Consider the following 12,186-nt stretch of genomic DNA (forward strand, 5'->3'; position numbering starts at 1 on the left):
AAGTTGAGTCTTTCTAGTTGTAAAAAATCAATCAATAGATTTTAGAAATTTCATATTCAGAAATTAATTTTTAAATACTAATCAACAAAGTTATGTGCATTCATTCATGTCCAAAGCAATCGACTCTCCATCTTGATCTAGATGCATTTTATGATCCTAAAAGCACGAGGAATGACCGAATGTGGAGGTTTTTGGTTCTCATTTTTGGGTGGTAATTGTTAACCACATGTTACTCACAAATTGCATTTATGTATGCAAATTCAGTTAGACATTACGTCAAAATGTGTCTTCAACTAATTTGCCAAGTAGCTATCGGTCACTTTATTTAAAATATATATATGTGACAGAGAAAAGAAACAAAAGGAAATGGAAGTTTTAATAAAGGAAGCAAATGGTAAAGATTCAGATTTGTTTTCTCCATATGATCACATCTGACCCATTGGATGTGAATCGGATTTGATTCGAGTTTAGATTGGCTCCCCGCTAACTATTTTGTATCCGGATTCTGAGTTATGTTGTGTCAAATTCAGAGCTCGTGGCAGAAATTGTAAAAGAAAATCTGGAAGTCACGAATCCAATTATTGGTTGGATTTAGTTTTCCTCAGTTTGACAGAATGCGGCGTCAACGTTAATCGGATTCTGCAGTAGTGAAGATCAGAGAAACAGGTGTTGCGCGCAGCTCAGCACTATCGTGAGACACCATTAGAACCACTGGTTCTCAAATCTGATTATCAAATCAGTATACTGTGATTCATGCAGGGGCAGAGAGCTAAAAAATCTTGGTTAACAGACACTAGTTATATAATTTAAGATTTTTAAGGGGCACCTGTACTTAAATGAGAAAAGTTCGATGAAATTTTAATATAAAAATGAATACTGTTTGTGGGCAATTGCCCGCACCTGTCTTGGCCCCTGCATCCATGTTAGGAACATTAATGTGATCCAGTGGAATATGTAGCATGAAACACTAAGGCCACGTTTGATGCACATGGATTTTACTGTGCATCAGGGTAAAATTGCCGATTTTGTACGGCTTTTCGTGATGCAATCAAACGCAGTAAAAATCTCCTCGTCGAAACCGATGGAGCAGGGTAAATTTACCCTGAAAAAAAGTCGGACCCTCCAGGGTCCGACTTTTTACCGTGGATTTTTTTTTTGCCTGTTCGGGCTTTGTCTGTTCTCACGCCGCACGCGATGGAGCAGCCGGCGATTCCACCCTGGCTTCTCCATTTTCATTTTCGCAGTGGACAGCCTGCGAACTCTCCCTCTCCGCGCAGGGGAACTCACTCTCCGGCGACAAAAAGTTCTCCTACAACGTGCGGCTGATCCAGGTGAGGCTCTATTTGTTATGCCCGCGTTAAGATGGGCTGTTTGGGAACCCTACCGCCTCTCTTCTTGCTCATTCGGGTGAATAGAGGAGGAGTTAAGAGAGAATGAGGAAGGGAGAGAATGAGAGCCAAAAAGAGCGAGAGAGGGAATGAAAGAGTGAGAAAGGGAGCACGAGAGACGAGGAAGGGGGACGGAAGAGAAGAGGGGGGGATAGAGAGAGAGAGAGAGGAACGCGAGGAAGAAGAAGGGCACTAATAGTAATGGTAAAATCGTTTGAGATTTTCAATTTTTTCTTTTAATCGTTAATTTTTCTTTTGGATTAATGGGTTGGGCAATTAGCTTGCCCATCTGAATAAAGGAATTCCAGTTTTAACAATTGATGGCATGAGTTTTGTGACGTAGAAAAATTAGTACGTTGGGTAAATTTTGGGGTTTTCCTTTCGATATGAAGAAAAATTGAGTGATGAGTGTGGGAGAGCCTTGTAACAGTATATGAATCACTCTTTTACTCTGCTGGCTTCGATTACTGCCTGCTCATGTATCTTTTCTGCAAAACTAAGGAAGCTTCGGTCAGATTTCAAGGATGGGGGTTCTGTTACTGCTGGAAATGCTTCTGAGATCAGGTCTGCATTTACTTTTACTCTGCATTACTAGCAGATTGTGTTATATGATTTATTCCCAGTAGTTGTGACATAGTGTCCAGCTCAAAACATTTGCTGCACATGATGCTTTTAGTTTGAATAATTTTTTCTGATGTTATGGGGAAAAGAATCATCACGATTCTGTGTTTCTGTGAGTTTTTTTTTTGCTAGCCAAGAAAAACGTGAACTTTATTCTTGTTCTGCTTAGCTTATGTTGGATCTCTCCAGCTTCCCAATCACATTTTCTTCTTATTGATGTCAAAATACCAAGTTACCTGCAGGTAGGAGGATTTCTTTCCAGGCTTGTAGTGACAACAACGATAACAACTTTCATAATGCAACGGTCAATTTTTTTGTCCATGAAAAAGTTTTCTTCCATACCAAACATTGAATATTTTACCCTTCCAAAAAATTCCAGGCCATCAAACATGGCCTGAAACAAGGAAAAGAAAAATTTACCATCTTTTCAGTTTACCGTGGAGAATTTTCCTTGAAAAAATTCCCCCTCAAAAAAATCCAGGCCATCAAACGTGGCCTAAGTGACTTGCTTCTACATGGAGACACCAAATAAAAGTTGTGGTGATGGTGCCAAATATTGGTGCATTTCCTTAGGACAAGGGACTAGTTCAACAAGGGAGAAGAATGTTTCAAGAGTATGATAGACCAACAATGTTGCTTAAAAAGCATCAAGTTGAACATGAGTTACAGCACAGTTCGCATTGCAGTTTTCCGTGAACCAGTATCAGTCCCTGTCCTACACTTATCCAGCCACTGAAAAGCCTTGCGTTTGCAGACAAAGAAAGCTGAAGTACTAAACTGAACCAGGATGGACTAGTTCTGCTCATCTCCCGACTTGTTCTTTTTCTTCATCACCTCACCGCCTCTCTGCTCATGCTGCAGAAAGGTATAAATGTTGCAGTGTAAGAAGAAAGACGCATTCATTTCAAATATGAATGTACCATAACTAAGGCGTCTATGGAAGTTACATTTCGGAGGGTCGTACACTGACGGGCAGGGTATGGATGGTTGTGCTTCCATGAGCGTCATAACAATTTCCTCTAAACCTCCATTTTCCTGTTTCAAAACCAGCGATTGAAGTGTTAGAGACGATGGTACATCTCAAAGTGCAGTAAGTTCGAGAAGCAAAGCAGAGGAACAATTTTTGTTTGACCCTGGCATATAAATGGTCTTCATTGGTTTGATTTTCAGGAAGCCAAGCAATTAAAATTCATGCTTCTTCTTGCTTGGCAGGAACTAAAGGGTCATGGTGTATGAACACGCTTCATGAAAACATGGGCACCTGCTTAAACACGACTTACCTAACTAGATATTTAGCATTAGATTGATTAAAATGTTTCATTCGGTTGTTCTATCGGCTTGGCAGGGGAAATAGTACCTTTGGAGGATCATATGTAAGTAGATCGGAAGCAAGATCAGGACGTGCCGCCATGAACGGAGTGACGCTTTCTGGTTCACAGACATGACCTTGAATCTGAACAACACATTAAAGAAGATGATAGTATTGTCAGAGGCACAAGCGCCTATAAGATAATCAGGAAATAGTTGCTAAAACAGATAAGTCGTAGCCACGATGCAGATGAAAGATTTGTGCATACGATTGGCCAGACGAAATAACATCTTTAGATCGATGTCCTTATTCACAATTCTTGAGTAGCTAAAACAAAATACACGCCATTTTGATTCATTTTCACAGGAAATTGCATCTTTAGCACGGGCAAAATTTGGTAGCCGGCCGGTCGTATCTTGGGGAACCCCTGCAAGTTGGGTCCAACCGAGAAGGCCGTTGTATGGTATCTTTCCTATGAGTGATCAATGTTGTAGAATGAAAATATAAGAATGAGTGCAAGATGCGAGGCAATGATTTACGGTTTGAAGACAAGTATTTGGCCCATATGATGTCGCTTCATGGATAAATGGCAAGTTCATCACTGACAACGGGTACATCGCGGCATCGTTTCTGGTGTAGAAATCGCATGCTAATTCTTCCTGCACAAATACGTTCATACCTGATAATTAATGCAACCATTCTAGGATAATGAGTCAATAGCGAGCTATAAAGAACCAAAATACAAATTAAATGACAACTGAAAAGCAGCATTTGTGAAGGAAGAATTGGTGTGGGAGTATCAGTAACAGCGAAAAAGAAGTCTCAGATATTTTGAAACTTTTACTTTTTTGGCACCTAGAGGATTTGGAAGTTTTTTTTATCATTAGGTTATGTTTTATTTCAATTACTTTATCCATGCATGGATACAACCCCTAGTAAACAGAAAAATCAGAAAATCAGATCTGTAATATGATGGCAAGCATACACAAAATTAGGACAAAAACTCTAATTAGGCCATAATGAGATAACCGAGGATCTCAGATCCAGGTATAGGTCTGATGTGGATCTGAAAACTACGCAGTGACATGGAGATGATCAGATGAAATAAGCGCGCGTAGAGAAAAAAGAGAGAGAGATCTGCTGTTACATCGATTGGCTCCTTGGGAAGCACATCAAGCAAGAAATCCATGTCAGCTGAATGGTCTACTGCTGTGACTATGTCTCCCTTCTGTAAGGTTCTCCTGTTGCAGTCCTCCGTATGCAGCCACGATCTTAGTGTCAGGTCCAGCACCAGCATCTCACAGGCTCTTGAAAAGAGATAAGGTGTCTCTGCACTTATCATCTTTAATGCAACATGTTAGATGTTTGTGCACTGTAAAAATTCTCAGTGGAATAATCCTTTCATGAGTAGAACCAATACCAACCTTAACTTCGGGATCTGCTTTCATGATCTTCTTGATGCGAGTCAGTGGCAGAGCATGTTGTTTTACATCTGTGCAACAGATGGAATCAGGAACTCGTGTGGCATATAAAAGGCCAACTAAAAGCACTTCCTCTGTCGGTTTCTAGTTAGTTTCGAGTCTTCTTGGCCTCAAGAGTTTTGAAGGGCTGTGTCCGACCATTTTTGAGTAGTTGACAAAATTTACAGGCTCTCTGCAACGCAGATGGAGCGGAAGAAAGTTAATGGCCTGACTCACTCTGGTTTGACCAGGGAACCCAGTTTCTCTCTCTCTCTCTCTTATTATTTGGATCATAGATTATATCAGGATCCGGCCCAGTTTCTTTCTGTTTCTCCGTTGGACATTGTTATTTAGATACTTTATTGTATTAAAGCACTAGCGCCAGCTATCAAAATCTTGACTCCTTCCATTGAAAGCCTTAAACTTGACGTCACAGCTAGCTTGAACTTTATTCTTCCCCCCAAGAAAGGAAAAGTTATCCTGAACTATGAAATGGGAATCGGGATATGTCCTGCCAAATCTGCCGACCCTATCAAGGATGCATCTTCATTGCCCACTACAATTTTTCTCTTCAGGGTATATGAATGTGCAACAAGATCAACTTTTTTCATAATTATTTTTCTTTTATTATGCCTTTTTTTTTAAGAAAAGATACAATTTTATGATTGTTGACTGATGTCCATTTTACCATGACAAGTTGATCCTAATTATAAAAGTTGGAAGGAATAGCCTCGAACAGGTAAAACTGAAGAAGATGTTTGATTTGGAATCTCTTAATTAATTAGATACAAATTGAAAACCTTTGCTGTCTGAACGCAAAAGAATTTAGGTCTTTAAGTTCTCTCCAGTGGAGCAAGTGCCTAGTGAGGAACAAGCACAAGAAAGAAAGAAAGAGAGAAAGAAAGAAGACATCGTAAACCTATGGTGTTTAACATGTCAAACATTTGTTGCTGCCAGAACCTCCGGATCCTTTCCTTATGAAACTCCATGATTAAGCAACGGGATTGTTTTGCTGCCTACAAGATTGAAATATATAAATATGTAAAACAAATAACAAATTCAGTAATTCAAAAGTTGAAGTTTGCTGCACGTGACGATCACAATCTCTCCAGTACCAATCACATGTAAAGAATTTCTGATGAACTCCAATTAAAAAAGTTACACATGTGCTACACTAAACTACATATGTAGTTAACATAATACGGATTGCCCCTTTTTATGAACAATGCAGTCACATACCTCATGATAATATGCAACTTCTATTTCTTTTATTTATTTATTTATTTTTACCAGCTGCAGGCAAAAGCCTTGAGGTTTTCATGCTCACTTGGAAGCACACTCAGCTCAGACCTTGCAGCAAATATTGCCCTTCTAGCTGGGTCTCCAACGTAATTGTACTCTTAATTAATCATGTCAGCTAATAAGAAGTATTCTAGAATTAGTCATACCTAATGTACTAGTTCTTGATTAGAGCATCATATATAATATAAATTGTCTTATGGTTCATGATATTGGAAGTATTCATGCAGAGGATCACCATTTTGCCTCTTTTCACAATTATAATGCATGACACAGGCACGATGAGTAACAAAAACACGGTCATAAGCTGCTCAGCCTTCTGCACTACCCCATTTTTTTAGGCACAGACACACACACACACACACACACACACACAGAGAGAGAGAGAGAGAGAGAGAGAGAGAGAGAGAGGGAAAGTGCACTTACCTGTTGTTGATGTGATTCTTGGGGGTGGTGAGCGAGCGCGGTTGTAGATAGGAAGTTCTGCATTGGTGGGAGAAGAGACAGAGGGCCTTGATATGAACTAACAGAGTGGGTGGCATCCATTCTATCAGCTCTATGCTGGCTGCTTAATTCTTTCCTTGCCTGGATTATACCTTTCTTCTGCTTCCTCTCCCACGCAGATTGAAAGATGCGGGTACTGAGTAATAGTTATAAACGCGAGAGAGAGAGAGAGAGAGAGAGAGGTTGTGGACAGTAGCTAGCTAGCATATCTAGAATCAATTAAAAGGTGTTGACATGTATGAATGGACTCATGCTTGTGTTGTCCCCTTATGGTAGGAGGCACGCAATGAGTTTCCACGTTCTGATACTATCCTGAAACTATATTAAAGGAGTCATTTAATCTTTTGTTTGGTAAGTTTCTAGAGGTTTTTGGCTCTTTCCTGCAGAGCTTACATACACTAGTGAGGAGGTAACCCTAAGTGCGACAGCGTAATTAAATACGAGTACACCAAACAGTTTCTCCAATATTAGAAACAGAACAAATTAGAAGGAACAAAAAAAGTTATTTTCATCTTTCTTTTGCATACGTTGTGGTTTACTAATTAGTACAAAAGAATTGCGTGGCCACATACTTTAATTAACTGCTTAATGATGCAGTACATGCATGATGAAGCTGGAATCAAGCGAGCTTCTCTTAGCCACAAATTAGTTATAATTAAATTCATCCAACAAATAAACTTAGCATGATTTTTTTATTTCCCGAACAAATTTACATTCAAAAGTACCAATTGAGCTTCCTTTTTTTGTTTTTATTTTTTAGGTTATAGTGATTTTTTTGGTTTGCTTCTAAAATTGTTGCCATTGTTTTCCATTGAACATAGTATCGCTAAAATGCTTTAAACAAACATTTAAAACCTTGAAAAATCGCTATCTTAAAACGATTTGTACTTTTTGCTACTTTTTGAGAGAAAATTGCGTTGACCCACTAATAAATATTCTTCAAGATAATAAATTGTTGTCTGATCAGTTCCGTGCTAGCTAGTTGGCAAAACTCTATGTGATGAGAAAACATTTTTGAGAAAAAGTTAAAAAAAGAAAGGAAAAGGTATGAACGACAAAAGCATTTAATTTCTTTAATATGTCAGCCAGCTGTTTCTTAATTAGTGCGCAAAACAACCTAAGCAGCCATCTAATGATCTAGCTTAACAAGGAATCGGAGTTCTATACATTCGGAAAATAAAGAGACAGATCGATGGACAAATTAAATAGATAAATTTGCAATATTTTTATAATTTTAAATAGATTAACATTTTGAAGGAGAAACATGATTGCTGTTGACAATATGCACACATATTAATGCACAATGAAGCATTTTTTTTCATCTTGTTGCACCATGGTATTTTAAATGAACGAGATATCTAGATTTATAATCTATTCTTCTCATTAAAAATTAAAGTTGAATTGATGAGGCACTACAAGGCTATTAGTAGTTTAGATTTGTAGCATACAATTAAGAGTACTTTCCTTGTTTTCTCCACATTGTGGCTATTTAAATTAAAATTTTCAATTAATTAGTACTAGATATGATCTTCAAGCGAGACAATACATGATCAGGTCAGGTATGTATTGATCAGTGTGCTATACTATATATATATATATATATATATATATATATATATATATATATATATATATATATATATATATATATATATATATATATATATATATACTAATATCTTTCTCTGTCAATATATATATATATATATATATATATATATATATATATATATATATATATATACTAATATCTTTCTCTGTCAATATATATATATATATATGTGTGTGTGTGTGAGAGAGAGAGAGAGAGAGAGAGAGAGAGAGAGAGAGAGAGAAAGAGATCTTCCCACTAGAAGAAAAAAAGAGACTTAATGCCAACAAATATGATAAAAGACTCAATATTAAACCAGATGAGTCTCATAACTGTAGCTAGGTCAATTATTAAAAGACATATGGATGAGTATCAAAATAGCTATAAAACTGAATTTATCTTGTATTACTTGTTGTCAACTTCTTGAGGTCAATTGCATTTAATTTGACGTTGTTTCCAGAAATTTGTATATCAAATTTGTTGAGCAGACACAGCCAGTGTCTATGGTAATGGTGGAACCAGAAATTTCAATGGCGGAAAGTATTATTTAAAAATCATCATACTTTACGTTGTGTTAATATATATAAATAAACAAATAGGTGAGTCCCTTGTATAAAAATAAAATAAGAAAAATTGTCTAGTTGGTGCTGCCCAGCCGACATGTGGCATGTCAATTTCTGTTAAATATCAACAAAGAAAAATGTGTGATTATTTCGGTGGGTCGACATTGATCTTCTTCTTAAAATATTAACCGCAAAAAACGCCAAAAGATTTGCCATCACCGTTAGCACATAGTGTCAAGCCTTAAGAAAAAGGAAAACTTCGTCTAGGCTTTACATTTCTCGCCAATTTGCAGCCATAGGCCTGACTTTTCTGAAATTGTTAAGAGGAACCCATGTTTTCTACAAGGGGAGAATCTTCACACCTGCGTTTCCCCTGTCCATGTGTGTGTGCACCGCGTGAAGACCGGTTTCTTGTCTCACCGACTCCACCGAGGGGATGAGGGTTGACCGGAGGTCTCACTTGTCGATTGTGTCAAGAACAACCAGTGGAGTGCTGCAAATGGAGGCAAAAAAAAAAAAAATTGGCCACTTGTGAGCTGTTGTGCGTGCTTATCCTTCCTTCCTTGTCTTCTTAATCAGCAGTGCGGTCTCATTCCGGAGTTCTAAAGCAAAGAAGAAATGGGGAAGGGGAAATCTTGCTTCTTGGTGGCTGTCATCCTCATGCTGATGTCTCTCCCTCATGGTGTCACATCAGAGTTAGCAGGTAAGCTCAAACTTCCACATCTGCATCGAGTTCTTTTAGTTTGGACCATTGCTGAGAGGAAACTCCCTTCTCTGTTTCCTTCGCTTTCTAACTTTACATACTTCGTCTGAATCTCTACAACTATGCTAATGTAATATTTTTCCAACATCTAACTTTCCCGTTTCGAGTTCATGATTATCTGTACATTTGGCTTGGTGGCGACGATGTTTTGAACGCTTGCTTTTCCATGGTATGCTCTCTTTTCTTTACTTCCAGCAGGATCTGAAGGGAGAAAATTGCGGGTGTTTCTGCCTCCTAGTCCAAAGCCAAATATTGTGAGGAACTTTGTCCCTCCACAGACCCCTATCGTTGCTGAGCCGCAAAGCCAACCTCCGCCGCCGCCTGCACAAACACCCTCATCTTAGCCACGCTTCTGCATGCTCGACGGCACCAGAAGTTAGTCCCATCATGGAAGGAATTGCTTACTAAACCATATGTAAACTGCATAAACCGTAACAAAATAATGTGTTTAGTTTCCTTGGAAATCTACCTTCTTTCTGTTCTGCTTTGTTCAGCCCTTATGTCTCTCTGTTGCTTAATGTTCCTTCTTCCACTCTCTCTCTCTCTCTCTCTCTCTCGGGCGTGTGAATCTTCATTATGTGAATCTGTCGTCTGTAGAAAAAGCTGGTAAAGGCTCCACAAAAATTTCAGTTGGCTTCAGGCTACCTTTTCTCGTGTCTATTAAATGGTAAGAACTAAAGGATATGCTGGTTGCTTTGCTGTACATATTTCATGAGTTCAAGTCCAGGCTGCAGCCATGCTCTGAGGGACTACTTTTCCTCGTGGAAAAGGAAGCCTGCCTCTCTTAGGTCGGCGCGTTCACCATGTTCGGAACACTTGATGATTTGTCTCATCGTCTGAAAAAGTTAGCAGATGGGTTGCAAGGCCACACTGAGCATATATGGAAATTTGTTCAATTTTCCAATGGAAACAAGAAAAAAGGCTTCAACGAGAGTTTTTAGGGTTTATGACAGGAAGGCCTCAGATTGCAGGCTTGCCGGCAAATGATGAGAGGAACAGGACGGAGTGAACGAACCCTGAGCGCAACTTCCGTTTCCCACAGCAAAGATGTTGGCTGGGGAAAGGAAATCTAAAACGTAGTGGAATATAAGTTGGACACATCAGTACTACAAAATTGTTCTACATTAATTACTCCTCCTTTTTAGGTCCACAGGCATTGATCAATTGAATATAGTTCTCAAATCTGTTCAACACTTGGAAATTAGACCAAACTGGCATACCAACCATGTCTAAACAAATCGCTTGTCCCCATTTTCACTGGTCTGTAGATATATATGGATCTGATCACTTGTTACGTGATGAAGGAAAGCTTCTCCTCCTGCTTGTTCTAGTCTGGATGTAGATAACGTTTGGATGCAAAATTAATTGCTCTCATATTAGAGTGGGCCATTTCCCAAGGGCTTGTGTCATTGTCTAGTGAAAGGCAAATTCTGCGAGCCATACAGGACACTACATCACATAGCTAAGTCGTCATGCCCCAATAAAAGGCAATACAAGCTATGATCCTAATGAATACCCAGATAAACATTTTAAGAGACGTCATAAGTTGTACAAACATGCTAATTTTTTCATTATCAACTTGGGTAATGCACTTCATTTTATTACTGAGCCAGTAATTAAAAAGGAGGAAATTTTTCTGAGAAATTCCCAACCGGCTGGCTTCGAATTATCTGTGTCTAAGTAAGATCTGGCTATTCAGAGTTCAAGATAACGCGTAGGTCTGATCCGAGACCTAAAGGATGTGGGTTTTGATCAACTTAAAGAAATGTACAGAATTGAAAGGATTATTAGCTGGAGAGAAATGACCCAAGCGTCCAGATTTTCGATATCTCGTGGAATCTTACATGGATCCAATTCACTGACATATATATATATATATATATATATATCTACCGTATACACTTTTCCAGTTTCCACTTTAATCAATCCGTTTCCTCCATATACCAGCCAATCGAAATTCTTTATGTAAAGACAATGGGAATTGTGGATGAGGAAAGCCAACAACTTTATGTTGAAAAAAAATTATTCCCCATCTTGTGCAAAAGTCATTGGCCCCTTTTCCTTTATGACTTCTTCCCCCACAAAAGTCTGACTTCTTGGCTGCTTTTTGTAACATCACATGTAGCAACACCAGCTCGTTGAAGTGGGAGATGATTCCACATTACTAAAAAATAGTATTTTCAAAGATCGGGTCTGGAGACATGGCAGATCCTCAACTTGGTTCTGTCAATTAGAGGTATAAAAAACACCGTCTCAGTCTATATGAACGAACAATGTCACATCGAATTGAGTTTGTCATCAACTGATCAATACACATCGTAGTTAATTTTAGGCCAGAATCAAAGCAATTTCACTATCTTTTTTAGATTTTAGTTAGGCCTTTCATTGCTCCCACAAATGCATGCATATTAAAACGAATTCATGAGTCTAACTTTATGAAACATTGTTGAAGATTCAAGAACGTTATTTGCTTAAAAGAATATCGATATACATAGAGAGGTAAAAATGTTTGTGCGATACACTCTTCCAAAGCAACGCCCTTTTGCATGCATGTGCTTAAATTCCAACATCTTGAGTATGTTATCAACTTCCTTGGTCATTTTATCAATAAATCGAGTATGAACTCTTTGATGTGCTTGCTTTTCTCTTTTCAAAAGTTTCGAAACTAATAGAATATGTGCAACTTCA

General features: G+C 38.3%; 2 protein-coding genes and 1 long non-coding RNA gene across 9 annotated transcripts; 2 read left to right on the forward strand and 1 right to left on the reverse strand.

The window, feature by feature from the left end:
* The first annotated feature begins 968 nt into the window (after positions 1–968).
* Positions 969–6,262, forward strand: LOC126410510 (uncharacterized). 7 transcript variants are annotated; one of them, XM_050080411.1, is made up of 3 exons: positions 1,032–1,331; positions 1,890–1,952; positions 6,072–6,262. In XM_050080411.1, the coding sequence occupies exons 1-3, from the start codon at positions 1,043–1,045 to the stop codon at positions 6,197–6,199; spliced, it is 480 nt and encodes a 159-aa protein (XP_049936368.1). In that variant the 5' UTR covers positions 1,032–1,042; the 3' UTR covers positions 6,200–6,262. The 7 variants fall into 7 exon arrangements, 3 of the variants coding, with proteins under 3 accessions (XP_049936368.1, XP_049936369.1, XP_049936370.1); XM_050080412.1 differs by lacking the exon at positions 6,072–6,262 and adding an exon at positions 2,583–2,713 and having other exon boundaries at positions 1,045–1,331; XM_050080413.1 differs by lacking the exon at positions 6,072–6,262 and adding an exon at positions 3,355–3,465 and having other exon boundaries at positions 1,049–1,331.
* LOC116263578 (uncharacterized) lies at positions 2,632–4,991 on the reverse strand. The gene is made up of 6 exons (XM_031643315.2): positions 4,743–4,991; positions 4,466–4,660; positions 3,858–3,977; positions 3,367–3,462; positions 2,957–3,044; positions 2,632–2,864 (listed from the first exon to the last, which is right to left on the reverse strand). Exons 1-6 carry the CDS (start codon positions 4,764–4,766, stop codon positions 2,860–2,862), a joined length of 528 nt encoding a protein of 175 aa, XP_031499175.2. The 5' UTR covers positions 4,767–4,991; the 3' UTR covers positions 2,632–2,859.
* A 2,874-nt stretch (positions 6,263–9,136) lies between the features above and the next one.
* Positions 9,137–9,962, forward strand: LOC126410558 (uncharacterized). Its single transcript, XR_007574775.1, has 2 exons — positions 9,137–9,438; positions 9,694–9,962. It is a non-coding gene; the product is annotated as an uncharacterized LOC126410558 (long non-coding RNA).
* The last annotated feature ends 2,224 nt before the right edge of the window (positions 9,963–12,186 follow it).

This window comes from Nymphaea colorata, chromosome 11 (assembly GCF_008831285.2).
Source record: "Nymphaea colorata isolate Beijing-Zhang1983 chromosome 11, ASM883128v2, whole genome shotgun sequence".
Taxonomy (NCBI): domain Eukaryota; kingdom Viridiplantae; phylum Streptophyta; class Magnoliopsida; order Nymphaeales; family Nymphaeaceae; genus Nymphaea; species Nymphaea colorata.

Bases quoted from the DNA above. Each gene is read 5' to 3' on its own strand.
- LOC126410510 (XM_050080411.1), top strand. From the start codon at position 1,043: ATGCAATCAAACGCAGTAAAAATCTCCTCGTCGAAACCGATGGAGCAG. The intron at 1,332-1,889 runs GTGAGGCTCTAT...TGCAAAACTAAG, and splicing joins ACAACGTGCGGCTGATCCAG to GAAGCTTCGGTCAGATTTCA. The intron at 1,953-6,071 runs GTCTGCATTTAC...TATTTTTACCAG, and splicing joins GGAAATGCTTCTGAGATCAG to CTGCAGGCAAAAGCCTTGAG.
- LOC116263578 (XM_031643315.2), bottom strand. From the start codon at position 4,766: ATGAAAGCAGATCCCGAAGTTAAG. The intron at 3,978-4,465 runs GTAACAGCAGAT...GTATTTGTGCAG, and splicing joins TTCCCAAGGAGCCAATCGAT to GAAGAATTAGCATGCGATTT. The intron at 3,045-3,366 runs GTACTATTTCCC...GTTTTGAAACAG, and splicing joins TTACATATGATCCTCCAAAG to GAAAATGGAGGTTTAGAGGA.